The sequence below is a fragment of the Vigna unguiculata genome, chromosome 2 (assembly GCF_004118075.2).
Source record: "Vigna unguiculata cultivar IT97K-499-35 chromosome 2, ASM411807v1, whole genome shotgun sequence".
Taxonomy (NCBI): Eukaryota; Viridiplantae; Streptophyta; class Magnoliopsida; order Fabales; family Fabaceae; genus Vigna; species Vigna unguiculata.
Window position 1 is genome coordinate 31,950,372 of NC_040280.1, and position 17,521 is coordinate 31,967,892.

The window sequence follows — 17,521 nt, forward strand, 5'->3', positions numbered from 1 at the left end:
TAATTTTTAAAAAAAAGATGAAAAAAAAGAAATGAATAGAATTATATGAGAAATGATAAAGTAGATTCACCACTTTTTCCTTCTCTCATCCCTAAATCAAGCAACCAATATTACTTTCCATTCCCCCGTTGATACCAACCAAGAAGGGATGTTTTTCACAAAATAATTGCCAAAACAGATATAAAGAAAAATTAGCATAGTAAAGCTAATTCAACCCGAATTATTATGTTTAAATGTTATCATTTGAACATTTAGTTGACGACAAAGTTTAGTATTTTTAGTTACATATTTAAATTAAGTATTTTTTGTTCATGATTATTGTCTTCCTATTGTTAAAAAAAAACAAACACTAAATATCAAGTATTAAAATTTTAAATACGTATTCATATAAAATATTACTGAAGAACATTGACGAAAAATAAAATTGATTAATTTTAAAATAATATGCAGTTAAACTTTAATACATAAAAAAATAGCAATTACTATTACTATTTAAAAAAAATGGAAATTTCATTTAAGAATGAAATGACACTTCCTTAAAATACCTACAATTATTGTAATTTATATATGAAACAACTCAACCTATAAATGACAACTATCTACATTAAGATGATTTAAAAATTTAAACAATACATTACCCTAATATCATAGTAAACAATACCTAAAATAACCACAGTAATCGCATAGCCTGTTCTGAGTTATTGGCATGGATTAATCATATAATTAAATATCTTTAAAGTTGGATATATCCCATAAATAATATTTTTGATAAATGCACACTTCTAAAATCATTTGAGCCCTTACCCACCCATTTTACAAAGCCCATTCTCACATCCCAAAGCATCACACCTCAAACATAAATTCACGGCAAAAACATTAAATTCAAAATTTTAATTGTATAAATAACTTAAGTAAAATGTCAGCAAGATCAAACTACTTTGGAACGAGGGGAGCTACTATTAACTCGAATGACAGACAAAACTGCAAAAACTAGAGCACAAATCTTATATTTAAGAATTGTTTGAACTTGTTGGTGCTCCAAAACCACCAGATCCACGACCGAAACCAGACCTTCCACTAGGACCCTGAAAATAGAGTTAAGCATACATTTCAGACTTCGAATAAAAACTAAGCAACCGAAATAAGAACAGCTACTACGAATTTATCATTGGAATCAGGACCCTACTGCTTCACAGAATTAATCATTATAAAGAAACATAAACGAGAAATTGTCCCAAATCATCCAATTAAACTTGCAACTTCAAACGGATACGGGTTTAGATAGAACGACAATTTAAAGGAAGTCTAAATCAGAGACCTAACTCAACCAGCATGAATTATACAAACAAGCCGGAAGCAACACATTTGGTTCCTGACAGTATAAAAGTAATCATAAAAAAGTGACTAGCCTGTAATCGTAAAATGTTACTAAAGAAAATTACAAAAATTGGGAAACCAAAGAACAAAATGTTTACGCTATGAAAATTGGTAACATAACATATTCTTCAACTGAATATGTTTCTCCCAGCATGCTTACTCGTCAAGTTATCAATTTACTCAGATGGTTAATGTACAAGTCTCTTGCATCAATTGGGGTATAAAAAAGAAACCACAGTTTCTCTTTTCAGATTAAAATGACCCATCAACTTTCGAGAATCGGAAAATATGAAAGTATTTCATTGTTTCTAATACCAATTTACCCTAATTTTCCCTCAATTACTGGTTATAACAGTGGTTGTGTCTCTTTCAGTATCTAAAACTAAATTTCGCTCTAATTTTGGTGGACCCTGATTATGATATGGCTAACATAGAAATCTAATATAGAATCATGGACACCCGTAAAATAAAGCAAAAGATATGCAATAGAGATATGAAAATAGGAAATAAATAAACCAATAGAAACAAGATGATTGAGATGTTGCATTAATTTACCCCAAAGGAAGGTCTGTAATCAGCAGGAGCTCCACCCTTGTCCCCAAAGTCACCACCAGGTCCCCGAGGACCCCCACGGTATCCATCTCTATCACCACCGAATCTCCTCTCTCCCTCAAAGCGAGGTGGGCCCCTGTTCAAACAAAATCACACACAATCAAATCAAACAGAGCAATATCACAATTCAAGGATATAGCGAGAACGACGACGTTATATTACCTGGGGCGATCACCGGGTGGGCCACCGAATGGTCTTCCGGCGGGCTTGGCCTGCTTCTTAAGAGTGGCGGGCACGATTTCTGAGGGAAGGTTGAGATATGTTCTGAGGAACTCAATTCCATCGTTGGTGAGGAACCAGTAATAATGCATCCAAGCAAATGTCTCGCGCACGTACTCCCTGGACTTGAAGCTCTGCATCAGCTTTATCACCTGCAGATTTGGAACATCAATCTCCGGGTGCTTCGCCAGATTGTAGTCCTTCTTCGCAAAGCAAACTCCCTCTGAATCAAAACCAACCACGTCACAATTTTAACACGACACAAACCTTAAAAAATGACGAGAGAACATTAACGGACCTTGGAAGAGGTATTTGCAGATCTCTCGACGGTTCTTCTCGGAAATAATCTTCACAAATTAATGAAAACAAATTAAATAAGTATTTGCATAAACCAATTCCAACAATGCATCAATATTCAATCTTTATGCACAAAAGAAACAGCCAAGAGGATGAAGTTCAGATACCATGGTTGCTACGTGCAGCGGCGACGGAAAGAATGTCTACTACCTCACTATGCCTTTGCCGCTTGCTGCGATATAAACCCTAATTCCGCGTTCTCTGGTTTATAACAGACTTCTATCCATATAATACAACTCTTTCATTGGGCCTATAGATGGCCCGAGTTTCAAGCCTCCCAGCGACTTGCTCCAGCGAATGGACTCATCGAGAGCCCATTTGTTTCTTTGCTTTCTAATTGGGCCACCTTAAGATTTTTCTTTTTGCCCATCTTCTTTAATTGTTAATTAACAAACAGCTCCACTTAGACAATGTTATCAACATTTTTATTCTGATTAAAAATAAAATAATTTTAAAATAACAATAAGAAATAGATGCATGAAAAAGAGTCCAATGCAGACTACTCTGAGTAACCTAACATTCAATATTTACTGTTTCAAGTTATAATTAATTATGGAATAAATAGAGATAGATAATAAAATTTTCATCAAATTAATATCTTTAAATGGATGCAACTTAGGGGTGACAATGCGGATCGACCTGCGCCGTTTAGGCCCGCCCCGCATAAGGCCCGCACACCGCGGGCCGGCCTGTTCCGCTCCGCACATTTTATGCGGGTCGCATACTTTGGCTCGCCCCGCAGGCCGGCCCGCTTTTTTTTTTAATTTTTTTAATTTTTTTTATTTTAAAACTTTTCGTGTTTAAAAATTGGGAAACTTTAAAAAGTTCACAGAATTAAGTAAAGACTTTGGGGAATTAGATGATAAATTGATAATTCAACATTTTCATTATATTTATACTATGACATACACAATGTATTCTTTAAATTTTAGCACATTAAAAATTACGTAATACTTGTCTTTTCCAGTTATACAAGAATTTGAAATGTTAATGCAAAAGTCCATAAAAGAAGTAATTAATATACACAAGTGCAATTTTTTTTTTTTAATTTTATGCGGGCTTGTAGGCCGGATCGCGGGCATATGCAGGCCGAGCCCGCGCGGGCCTGCGAGCTCACTATACTGGCTCGCCCTGCATTTTTTCTGCGGGCCAGGTCCTAATTACCATCTCTAGATGCAAGTAACGATACACATTAAATTATTTTATTTAACAAGGCCAAACTAAATATATGGTCTGAAGCAATATATTGAAAATTGAGATTTAATTGGCCCTTGCAAAATGGCAAAAAAAAAAAATTGAGATTTAATGGCTTGGAACACCAAAATAAAACACTAAGCAGTGATTGATACATATTGGATATATTTTAACTAAGAATTCCATAGCATGAAGTTTTAAGTAGAGAATGATTGAGTAAAAGGAAAAACGAATTTTGGAAAAGAAAAGTAAAGTAAATGTATGAAATTATTTAGCATTGCTTTATTGAATGGATGAGTAGAGATGACGAATATATATATATATATATATATATATATATATATATATATATATATATATATATTTGGTGCAAGATCTTTTGGGACGTGCATGTGTGGTAAGGTAAGACAGACAGGACAGGGGGTTGGTTGTTATATTAAAAAAACAAGACACTGAAATGTAAAAGGCAAATCCATTATTGTATATTCTCATTCAAAAAAACACCAAATGTACAGTGAAATTCAATATTTTTCCATATCTTCAAAATCAAACTTTGCTGCTGCTTCCAATCGCCTTTATTATTATCCTCTCTTTTTTTACTCTTCCATGTCAAACACTCAATAAACACTTCACTCTTTGCTATATCTATATATATATATATATAGAATAATATTATCTTCACTCGTTTTTTCGCAATCTTTCCAATCACCAATCGAAAGCGAGGTTGGAAAAAAAAAAATCAAAAGAAGAAAAGCAATCTCTGAATAAGCTTGAGCCTGGTTAGAAGGGGCATGAGAAAATGAACAGTGGGGACAGTCCTGGATCGCAGTCATAAAGATGAAGGAAAAGGTGAAAGTGTATTGGTTCCAATATTTGACGTGTTTGGTGCTAGTTCTTCCCCCCCAAGTTGTCCTTCAACGCTGTCCCAGAAAAGAAAACTGGGACAGTGTTGTTGATTCTCCACCCACTCATTCAACTCTTGTCTCCGCAAACACTCCAGTGCCAGTTCTCCTTCCTCGTCTATACTACAACCCTGCACTTCCATGTTTGGCACCATGTTTTCCACATTCTCTATCAACGGTGGCAGATAATTTGTAGCATCAATCACTGTAGCGGCTGTAAAAGTTGCTGCTGCTGTTGCTGGTGGGGGAGGAAGAGCATGGACTTGGTGGTGGCTCAAGTTCCACGTTTCACTGCTCAAACCCAATGAATCTTGGAACAGTTCTGCTCGAACATTGGTGGTGTCTACCGTTGTTGTCCCGTGGTCTAATGAACTAGTGTCAAACATAAATAGGGGGCACGTCGAGGAAAATATGGTTTCTTGCACCGCTGGTTTTGTTGTTACAATGTCTTGGTTCCCGAAGTGATCTAGTTGAGTGGAATTATAATTGAACTGAGGGTGGTGATCCACACTTTGTGTGGTGGTGATCGATGAAGTCACCGAAGGCTTTCTAATTTTCTTTTTGATCCAAGAATTCCAATAGTTCTTTATTTCATTGTCAGTTCTACCTGGTAAGTGGCTTGCAATGTGCGCCCATCTGCATTTAAGAAAGATCATGTATAATTAATTAATTCAGTACATTATTATAAACAGTATCTTCTTAGTTAAGATGTCTCGCGTAGAATCGTAATTTGGAAGCAAATGTGTTGAGAAAAACGTGGGCAAGAAATGGATAATAAAATAACAATTTAGTTGCTTCAAGAAATATAGTATTATAGAATGAATGTCGACACGAGAGGCTGTGACTGCACACACACTGAAAACAGACAAGTAAATTTCAACTGACAAAATTGCCTGCTTAACTTCTCCAAAACTGCAGCTCCGAGGATGCCTCCTTCAGATTGATTCATTAATTAATAACTAAAGCTGATTTAATTAGGCCTAATCCTATTGTTTGCTTTTACAATGAGTTACATATATATGTCTCGAACCTATTATAATTGCTTGCCTACATAACACTATCTGTGATTGATCGTGTTCCAATTAATTTGAACCATTATACCGTAGTTTCTTTCTTGAAATATCCTGATACTAATGAATATGAAAATTTTAGGGTTGGTGGCCATAGAAGTGGACTCAACCATATTAGGGGTGTTTAATAGAAAGAAGAAAGACACGTAGAGAAGGTAGTGATTGGACAGAAAAGGCAAGAGAAAACATGGAAAATGGTGTGACCATAATTGAAAATGCTTGATAGAGAATTAGCCAGTGTCTGCAATGAAGTGTGGTTCAAACCTGTTGCCAACAACCCCGTGAAGACTTATAATTAACTTCTCTTCTTCTGGTGTAAACCTTCCTCTTCTAATATCAGGCCTCAAATAATTAATCCATCTCAGGCGACAACTCTTGCCACACCTTTGAAGCCCTGAAACACACGCCAAACGATTGAACATCAATCATAAATTAAAAAAAAAAAAATCTAGGGCAAATTCCATACAAGATGAAGGAAAATAAAAAATAGATAAATAAATGAAAAGACAGACCAGCTTTCTCTGGAACTTCACTCCAGCAACCATAGCCGTGAGTGGTAATGTATCTGATGAGCTTTTCATCTTCCTCGGGGGACCAAAGGCCTCTCTTAACCTTCTGTTGGTTACAGCAAGAGTGGTGACCCATCTTAATTCCTTAACTTCTTTTGTAGCTACCTATGTAGTCTTCTTCTGTTCCTGTCTTTTACTCCTGTTTTGTTTCCTCAGTGGCCTTTTATTGCCTCGATCAAATGCGGTGATTAATTTGTATGCAATAGTGTAACCTTCTCCTTTAAAAGTGAGAGAGGAGAAGCACACAGAGCAAGAGCCGACATTTACAACCTGATGGGGTCCACGCAGTGGGACCCACATCTCCATCTAACCCTAAAATGACGTTTCATCAACCTTGTGCTTGCAATAGTGTCACCATTTCTACGTACATGTGTAGTATTACGTACCCAAGCTTTCTTCACACACTTACTTAGCTCTTTGCCACTTCCACAAAACTCCCAAAATTAATGATAACCTAAGGAGAAGAACCTATGTACCTTGCTAGCGGAAGATGAAAACGAGAGAAAGAACATTGCCGGTTGTTTCATGCGCTTCCCTGTCTCAAACTATTCAGCAACGTCATTTCATCAATAGCAACATTTACTCGGTAAGTGAGAGTGATCGTTCGTAATAATACATCATTATTATTTAAAAAATAAATAAAACTACTAAGATGAGTACATATTTACGTAAAATAAATCAAATCAAACAATTCTTAGGTTTACAAGGAGGGGTATTATTGGGAAGATACAACATCAATGAGATCTGAGTCCAACCATATAAATCATTGACACCACTCTCAATCCAAAATCTGCAATGGGTTTATGGGTCTTTACACTTATATAGTGTTCTACTTTCTCAATTCTAGTCAATGTGAAACTTGAACTCATACTTAGATTTCTAACGATCACCCCTCAAGGATGAGTCCCTTCAACCACAAATTTTAACTTGTATAGTGCAATCTAACAAAAATTACTTTTGTCGCTTGTTATTCATTTTATTTTCTTATAAAAGTTATGACCGATGTATGATAGGCTAGAAACTGATGATCATTGTTTAAAATAAGAAAATAATTTTTAAGCTTTGTTACATGAAGATTGTCTTTATTCAACGGAGATAATGATTTACATTATTAATGGAATAATAATATTCTTTTTACATAGGCCACAATTTCAGAATAGTTAATTAACCACCCTACAATTTGACAAAGTTGATTTAGTTTTTAAGCAATGTTTATTCTACAGCCACAGTCATGCATAATTGATTTTGTTTTGAAGCATGCATTATTCTGATGTATCTATAGAGATCATAATCTCTCGCTCTCTCTTTTATATACAGCTTTTAAAATAGATATTATTATATATATTCTTATTCCACGGACACTGAAACCTTGTTATTTGTAAGTGTGATGCACAAGTCCAAGAAAAAGTAACCATGTTCCTATCATATACCTCCCAACCTCATGGAGGAAAGTTTTGGTTCTGCAGTGGTGGCATTGAGAACAGTTATGACAGGGTAGCGGGTTCAAAAATATGTCAACATTAGTATGGTATGCTATTGGAAACAAATAATTTTGTCTTTTAATCATATGAAATGAGAATTTCAATTTCAATTTTGTCATATATATATATATATATATATATATATATATATATATATATATATATATATATATATATATATATATATATTGAAATAGGTTAATCTTTAAATAGATTTTATAATAATTTGATATATTAGTCTCGGATAGTAGGATAAATACTTTTGAGTTCAAAAGTTATTTTTTTATAAAAAGAGCCAAAGTTAAAAGGTTAAAGTTAATGAGCGTAAACACATATATTGAAATGACTAAAATTTGCAAAACTTCAATGTGATGGGGTAAGGTTTACTGTTATCAACTATACATATATCGACACGAGAAATTAAATAAATTTCGAATAATTTTTTTAGATGACGATGACTCGTTTCGAATAATCTTTTGAGATGATGATTAACATTATTGAAAGTTTTATATTGATCAAAAATAAGATAATTTTAAAATATATAAATAAGTGTAAATCTTATTCTACAAACTGATTTTTTTGAGATTGAGTTAGTTTTATAAAATCTACTTCTTAACACACATAATAAAAAATTGTCATATATTTTGATTCATTAAACAAATGCAATTAAAAACTTGTAATCATTTTGATCCTACTAGAAAAAAGAATTCAATATAATCCATTTATTAACAACTTTTTGTAGATAAATAATAAACCACGCACATAAAATGTTTTTTAAGAAAAAATATTTTAAAATTGAAAACAAAATTTAAGAATATATTTTTGAAAAAATAAAGTAAAGGTTTAGTCGTGAAAAAAAATTGTTAGATTAATTTTCATTCATTAAATTATCTTTGAAATTAATTTGTAGAAGATAAATTTGTCCATTTAGAGAATGCGCGTTTAAAATCGTAATAGTTTTGGGTCCTTCCCAACATCAATAAGTTAATTTTTCACTGTAACAACCGAAGAATTTAGAGGAAAAAGAAGTAGGTAAACCAACATGAGTTTTGTTAATAATATTAAGATCATTTTTTTTAATAATAGGATAAAAAGAAATATGAAAGTGATGGTGCAGATTCTTTTGCGCGATGTTATATATTTATATATAATATATTGTTAAGATGTAAAGTATGTGTTGATTGAATAGTATTATCATAGTATTTACTAAATGTATGGATGATAGTGGGAGGTGGGATAGCGTAAATTTCATATATTCGGAAAGAAATTGACATTTAAAATATTTATTTGTTCCAACAGAATCTTCAAAAGCAATATAATGTATAGAACAAGTGTGAGAGAGACTGAAAAATGAGTTGTTGTTTTATGATTTAAGCAAGCCCAAACTACTAATTATTTTGACTTGATTGTCTTTTCATTTAATTAAGAAGGAATAATAATTTCATTAATAGTGTTGGAAAAACGTGTATATGTGACATGATTGACATCAATTAAAGTTAATAGCCTAAATGGGACTTCTAAATCTCAGGTTTTAGATTTCACCCGCTGCAACTTTTACAACATAAAACCTATAATCATTGCTCATCATCCATAGCATCTCATAAGCCTCAAACTCAAATTATCAACTACATTCATATTTAGATGAATTTATTTTCACATATATATAAATATAATAATAATAATTATTATTATTATTATTATTATTGTCGTTGTTGTACATGTAATGAAAAAAAGTGACATTTTTTCTCTATCGTTTTGAATGAAACAAAAAATATCTCGCTTTCAAATATCTCTATTTTGTTCAGAAGTGATAAAGAACCTAATTCTCTTTAAGTAAGAGATACTATATTCGAGATGTGTAAAGTGGAGGAAAGTGCTAATTATCATTAGATTCATTAGTTATAAACATTAATTAAATTTATAATATATAGATGGTTAATAAAAAATAGATAGGAAATGAGAGAAAAATTAAATTTTATATAAATATATATTACAAAATTTATGTCAGTAAGTATAGTTTTATTATCATGTTAATAAATTAAAATTTTTAATGTGGGACGAGACATGAGTGAGTGGTATGACATAAATTTAGGTTAGGTTAAAAATTGAATTTTAAATGTAACTTACAAATTTACTTACAAAATAAGGTTTAAATCACTCCAACATTATATTATCTTTGATCGATATGAGATCTTCAAGATTTCACGATGGAAAGATAGTTTTGTAGATGATATGTAAAAAAATTTAGAATTAAATATGCTTTTGGTTCTTTAACTTTCAGTGAAAATTGAAATTAGTTTATCTTTGAAATTTTGGACTAATTTAGTCATTCATTTTTAGAAATACGTGAATTTAGTCTTTTTAATCAAATTTTGTTAAGTTTATTTAACATTTCAAACACATTTCACGATTGTATTCTAGATTTTTATTTCGTTTCACACATTTTTACTTCAATATTAACTCAAATACTATATATTCTGAAACCTATTTGAAACATTAAATAAACTTAACCAAATTTGATTAAAAAGATTTTATTCACGCATTTTTAAAATTGAGAGACTAAATTAAGTCAAAATTTCTAAAAGAAACTAATTTCAATTTTGACCGAAAGTTAAGAAAAAAAAACCTATTTAACCCAAAATTTGATATTGATTTAAGATTTTTTAAATATGTAAAAGTGGAAAGATGAAAGAAAGATGTTCTAGAGAGAGAGAAGAAGATACGGAAAGATAAGAGGATGATCTGGGAAGGGGGAAGAGGTGACCCACAGCAGTAGATTGAGGAAAGATAGAGTGTCGGCTTAGCCTAAAGTGGGGTATTATCGTGTTTCAATGATACCTCCATCGAAAACCCCCATTAGTTATGCAGCTGAGATCATGTTCCTATTACACAATGACATTGCCTCTTAAAGTAACCATGCTCCTCAATCTTCATTTCGTCATCAAGATTTTGCACCTCTCTCTTCACAATCATTGGATTAAGACGAAGAAGAGAAATGGGTTTGTTAGTTAGTGCAGAAAGGTTTGTATGAATACGTATATGGAATATACATAGTTATTTATAGCGAAAGGGAAGAGAAGAGAGGGAAGAAGGGTTGATTGATGCGAATGAACCACCGAGTTGATGTGGAAGGGGGGAAAGTGATATTTGCTTGTATGAATCGCAAGCTAAAGCTTTGAAAGTAATATACAAATGATTTTTAAAATAGACCTTTGGGAGGAAATGAAAAGGAAAATCATTGTACTTAGCTTTAAGGAGGAGCAATGGAGGAGATGCATGTGGGCCTGCACCAGTGATCAGTGAGGAAAAAACACCACATTGCCTTTATAAGCATGGTTGGTTAAGTTATTAAGTCATGGATGAAATGTCTCCACCATTACTTCTTTCTTTACATCTTCATCAATCAAACTACATTATCCATACAAATTATCTCTACCACTGCTGCTATTACTAGTACAGTAGCAGTGTAGGGTGGTGGAGGCATTCATACATGGACCCCTCTTTCTAATTCATCCATCAAAAGTCACACAAAAGCTAAAACAACAATCATAATTATGCATGAAAAATGGCCTTCCATATCACATTAAATCAAACGCAGAATCTACAGGAAAAGGGAAGCGGGGTCGACTCTCACGAAAATTGAACAACCTAATATCATATTATCACTGACTTTTACGATCACAATAATGCAACATACAGAAAAAAATAAAATAAAAGACAATTTTTTTTGGGTTTTGTTTATATATACTCTTATTATGAGAAATTTATCATCAGTCAAAATTAATTAAAGTGGTGAGTGAAATGAAAACATACACGTGATCAACTCAATTTCCTTAACAAGAATTTTTACGAAAATAAATAAAATTCAGTTATAGTAAAATTTGAGCTTTAAAAGTGGTTTGATAATGATTATATAATTATTTAAATGATTTGAATTATATTTTTTATAGTTCAAGTAATTAAACACAATGAAAATAGATTATTTTAATTATATACACGTTATCAATAACAAACAAGATGGGAATTTTACTCTATAACGATAAAATAAAGTGTATAAAAAAATATAATGTCTACAAATATATAACAAGTTTTTTATACATACCTTCTTTATATTACATAGGTATCCGTTCTAACCTAATTTCTTTTGGGTCAACTGTTCAAGCTATCCTAAGATAGATTGTTAAATCTTTAAATTAAATTGGGCTAGACCAATTGCAGGATGTAAGTGGGTTAGCCCATTAACTTATCCTTTACTTCTCCAAAAAATTCATAACTATACTAAACACGCAATAATTTATTTGGCATATAGTATTTATAAAATCATACCAATTTTAACATTTGATATTTTATTTTTTTCATATTCTTATTATACATCTTTATCTATATTAACTTGTATTTCACTTAATGGATTACTTTTATTTCATCAATTAATTTATTAGATTACTTTTATAAAAGTAAATAAACATAATTTTTTAATTTTATTTTATCGTGTAACATACCATAAAAATAAAAACCAATTTTAGTTACCATTACGAAATATATGTTACCATCTAATTATCATCTCAAGGTAAAATACACTGCTACGCAAAATAAAAATAAAGACATTTATTAATACTAATCTTGACATTACAATCTGCATAACATAAGAAATAGATAAATCTTCCAAACCAAAGTAAACTAAAAGTAAAAACCATACAAACCCTGTATGATATAAAAAACTAGTTTCACCATCAATCCCGGTTAAGAGAGACGAAGACCATGGAGTTATTATACCCATGAAACAGTGTGTGTTGGAGGACACAAAACAATCGTTATATAATAATATAATGTAATGTCGTTGGTTAGAGCAAGAATCTTAGGATCATCAAGTTGAGGCTTTAACCAGAGGTGACTGAGGAAAAGGTGAGTGAGGTGACACCAAAAACTCATCCAACCTTCTGGATGAGAAGCTTAGACTCAACTTTCTGTAGCTGCAAGATTTCTTCTTGGTTTCGGTGTTCTGACGCACGAAGCTGCGCATTCTCGCCAGAGAAACCTCCACGGCTCTATCGTCCATGTTGGCATAGCAGACCCTGAACCACCCTGGTTCAGAGCAGTGAAAGGAAGAACCAGGTGAAATATTGATCTTAACCTGGTGAATGATCACTCTCCACAGTTCCATTTCCGCCTCAAACGTTGCCTTCTTCAAAAGACCACGCAAATCCATCCACACAAAAAGTCCACCATTGCTCGCCAAGCACTTTATGCCAACCTGCTCAAGACCCCTACAAAGAACCCCATACCTTTGCGCAAGCCTCTTTGCACTCTCTTCCAGAAACCCTTTCACGAACTCGTCATCAGAAAGCATCGATGCCATCAGATACTGCGTCTGCGTCGACACCAACCCAAAGCTAGACATTTTGCGGGCGCAACTCACCACTGCGTCGTTGTAAGAGTATATGATGCCAACTCTGAAACCAGGGAACCCCATGTCCTTGGAAAGACTATAAACAATGTGGATAAGGTCACGGTCACACTCCATGTCTTTGTCTTCCTCTACTACCTCCGCGATGCTCGTGAATCCGGGGTAGCAGAAAACCGTACCCGCGTATATTTCGTCGCTTACTAGGTGGATGTGTTTTTCGTTGATGAAACCCAGCACTGTTCTTAGAGTTTGTCGGTTCATCACAGTTCCCAATGGGTTTGATGGATTCGTAATCAGCAACCCCTTTATTCTGATGTTGTCCTCCTTGGCTTTCTCGTACGCCTCGTCCAACGCTTTCCTTGTCAACTTGAAATCGTTAGAGCTTTCGCAGATAACCGGAACAAGTTGAACCCCCGTTCTCCACCGTAAATCCCTGTCGAAACTGCAATAGGAAAACCAGTTCAATTATTATTACAGCTTATTTAGAATCTGGGTCAATCGAATTCCGTCGTGTTATAGAGATGAATAGTACAAAACAAAAAAAAAAACTACAACATGCAGAAGTTGTCAATTCTCATGGCATGAAATACATACCATAGAAATAATATTTAAAATCTGTTTAATTAGTACGAAGTTATTTGAATAAAAAGTGACAATTTAATATGACATTTATCCAATTTAAGCATTATGCATGAACAGAAGTTGATTTTTAATAGAATCTTAATTGTGTCAATTTGGAGTCATGTTTATTCTTTGGTCGTGAGGGGTGACCACAAACATCAGAAAGAGACAGTGGATAATTAAATGACAGTGTATTATTATTGACCCAGGAGGGTTGATTGATGGACAGCAACTTCTTGCTACTCAACTAATTGTGATTTAGCTCAGCTTTTGACCGGGTCTTGGTCATCACTTAGTTAAATGGACCACATTTAGCATCCAATCTCGAAACATTTATTTGTTCATCCTACGCTCCAATGTTAAAAAAACTCAGATTGAATAGAATTAATTTTGAAATTATATCAGGGAATAATTGTTGAAAAACCTCTTTTTCAACAAAAAGAGCTAAAATGAATAATTGGAAGTGGTAACAAAGATCATATATGAATGTTAGTATAAATACCCTGCATAATAAGGTGTGGGGACCAAAAATGCGTCACCGGGATCAGCCAAACAAAACATAGTGACCTCGTGTGCTCCAGTTGCTCCACTGCTCATAACAATACGCTCAGGGTCGAACGTTACTGTATTTCCTCTCGTTCTTCCCATGAATTTAGCCACTGCCTGTGGAATTAATTTTAACCCAAAGTTAATTATATTATATTATATGTAACATGTTTTATTTGAATAATTAAGGTTTTTCAATTTATATATATCCTAGTACGTGGCTCACATTTCTGAACTCCGGTAGACCATGATAATCCTGAAAGTTAGCAATGGCCTTGAAATCACGCACTCCTTCTCGTGTGCAAATGGAAGCCCCTGGGTTATTCGCTAACCAATGCTGAACCAACTCCGAAGCAAGCTGCAAAAAATGTAGTAAGAAATTGTTCAAACTCGTTGGGTTTTGCAGTAGCATGAGTTTTCACAGAAGCTGAGAATTAAAAGAAGGTTAATTTGATCATATACCTGATTTTCTGCAAGACCCATTTGGATAACCCCGTTAGGATTCTTGATGGGATGGAAGGGATCATCTTGATAGGCCCTCCATCCATCAAAGTAAGGAGAGTCCTCACCATGGCCGTTGCCGGTGGCAATCTTAGAGAGTAATTGAGGTTGATTCTCGTTCATCGTTAGAGAAGAAAAAGCAAGGGCTGTTCTTGGGTGGTAGGAAAAAATTGGCTCGGGCCCTAACTTGTGTTTGTGTGTGTTAATGTTACAACGCGAGTCTCTGCAGGTATTTATAGTGAGTTCCACGACATTAACGTTGATTTTCAAAGGTTAGGATCCTGCAGACTCAATATAAAAAGAAGTTTCCTGCGAACTGGAAACCGCCATGAGTGGTGGTCCTCTTGTTGTCCATTTTTAAATCTTTCAATATGTAATTACATCAAACAAAATACCGTGACACTGACCAATCTTCAATTTAGTTTAAAAAAGAAACATGGCAAAATTAAATATACTTTCTAAGCATGGTGATATTTTACTTATTCATTGTAATTTGGATAATTATTTGTTGACAAACTTTTCGCAATGTATCGGTAATATCTTAATGGATGAAAACACTTCGATAAATGAAAGAAAGATTGTGATATGATTTCAAAAAAGAAAAGAAAAGATTGATATGTGTTACAATACAAACTTTTTAAAAATATCATAATCTTTCTAATTTTAAGTCTCTCATTAATTTTTTATGTTTTTAATTAAATTTTGTTAATTTTTTTTATAAATAAAAATTATTTGAATATCTAATCAATAGAAAAAATATATAATACATATTCGATAAGAAAAATATTCAAAGAAACTTAAAACTTAATTAAATAATATTTATTATATTTTTTAAATTTTAATACACATTATTATATTATTATTGAATATGTATATTTTTGTAAGGATGTGAAACTATTATTTTCCTTCTTTCCATCTTATTCTTGAATACCCAACAATGACATACAATAAGTTGCATTTTCTTCTATTTATTAATATTTGTTTAACTTTTTTATGTTCAATAGTAACATATATATCCTGCGACTTAAGTTTAAGTATTTGAATATACAATTTTTACAAGACGTGTTTTTTGAGAATATAATCGTAGTCTAAGTTTGAACTCCAAAATAATACATTGAATGCGATATCTTGATGTACATAATGAAACATTTACAAATAAACTTCTCTTAATTTTGTTTTACTTAATACTTGTATATATTTCAATTTTTTCTCTAAATATTCATAAAAACTGAATAACTCTTCCCTTTAGTCTCCTCTATGAGATAAATACGGGTAAACTGCTCTCTTAATTATGTAATTTACACATTCTTGAAAATGTTAACATTAAAAGAAAAAAAGCCTATAGAAATATAATTTATTGTCATTCAATCTTTTACTTTAGTGATAGATTTGTTTAAAATTCTGAGTATATAGATTTTGTATAAATATTTTATCCTTAAAGGGAATTTAAAATATGTTTATTTTTATTATTTTGAAAAGCTTGAAAGTCTTGATGAAAAAAGTCATTATTGATAGAAGAGATATGGAGTTATGAAGATATGAGCGTGGTAGGAAAGATAGTCAACAAGTGGTGGGTGTTAGTTGATGGCATTGAAATGGGTGAGAACGACGTAGTTTCAAGTGGTGTCATTCACCATTGGGTTTGAAAATAAGTCATTGCGTTTCACTGAAAATAAGTGATTATAGTAAAATGTTGTGAGTTGGTTAAGAGATGGAAGCAAATATGTCATTGGCTTGCAATTGTGATCTCAGTCAAGTATCCATGTATGACCCAAATTGAAATAATTTGAGATAAATGTCAACAAAAGGTGGAGTAGACAGGGTGAACAGATAATATTAAATATATAAAATACAGAAAAATAAATAATTACCATTAGATATGTAAATATTAGACTAAATTTTATGGACATCTAATTTAATTCAAATCTAGTCTTTCAAAAAATAGGTCAGATCATACTAGTCCGTCAAACGGACTAATAATCATAATTCGTCCTGTACAAGATAGATTAATAGGTGGGATCGGCCTGACTCCTAGTTTTTCTTTTTTTTAAGTTTGTTTTCAAAAATTTTAAATTTGTTTATTTTTTAAATTTATATATATATATATAAATTAATATTAAAAGTATATTTAATTAAATTAAATATGTATTTAATTTTTAATTGATTACTTAATGTTTTTAATTACATAAATTAAAATAATTATTATATTTACATATTAAAGTACTCAATTATAACTAATAATTGACACTTAATTTAGGTGTTAATGGTTCAAATTTAAATTACAATACTATTGTATATTTACACATTTTAAAATTATAATATACAAAATTAATCTATTTAATTATTGTTATTTTATTTTTTTTAAATGAGCCAATGGGAATGGTTTGGCCCGTATTTTGACCCGTCAAATTGATGGGCTGAACAAGCCAAGTCAGAATGAGCTGACGGATTGAAATCTTCATCCCAATCCTTCTCTTTTAACACAAGTTGGTCCGTTGGATTTAGTCCATTTTACCACTCATATTTAAATCCAATCTCACAGCTCTCATGTTAATTAAATTTTCTGTTATTTTATTTTATTTTATTCGTTTCTTTCATTTTCCCCAACCTACATCTAATTCAAACAAAATATAATTTTTATGAGTAAAAATAATATGTTTTTCTAATT

General features: G+C 32.2%; 2 protein-coding genes across 2 annotated transcripts; both read right to left on the reverse strand.

Annotated features, from left to right (window-relative positions):
• Positions 1-746: 746 nt before the first annotated feature.
• LOC114174640 lies at positions 747-6,470 on the reverse strand. The gene is made up of 8 exons (XM_028059467.1): positions 6,244-6,470; positions 5,996-6,125; positions 4,592-5,297; positions 2,673-2,708; positions 2,507-2,555; positions 2,152-2,431; positions 1,933-2,065; positions 747-1,085 (listed from the first exon to the last, which is right to left on the reverse strand). The coding sequence occupies exons 1-8, from the start codon at positions 6,374-6,376 to the stop codon at positions 1,011-1,013; spliced, it is 1,542 nt and encodes a 513-aa protein (XP_027915268.1). The 5' UTR covers positions 6,377-6,470; the 3' UTR covers positions 747-1,010.
• Positions 6,471-12,406: 5,936 nt separating this feature from the next.
• LOC114173246 (1-aminocyclopropane-1-carboxylate synthase-like) lies at positions 12,407-15,045 on the reverse strand. Its single transcript, XM_028057514.1, has 4 exons — positions 14,815-15,045; positions 14,579-14,710; positions 14,309-14,469; positions 12,407-13,627 (listed from the first exon to the last, which is right to left on the reverse strand). The coding sequence occupies exons 1-4, from the start codon at positions 14,974-14,976 to the stop codon at positions 12,646-12,648; spliced, it is 1,437 nt and encodes a 478-aa protein (XP_027913315.1). The 5' UTR covers positions 14,977-15,045; the 3' UTR covers positions 12,407-12,645.
• Positions 15,046-17,521: the final 2,476 nt, after the last annotated feature.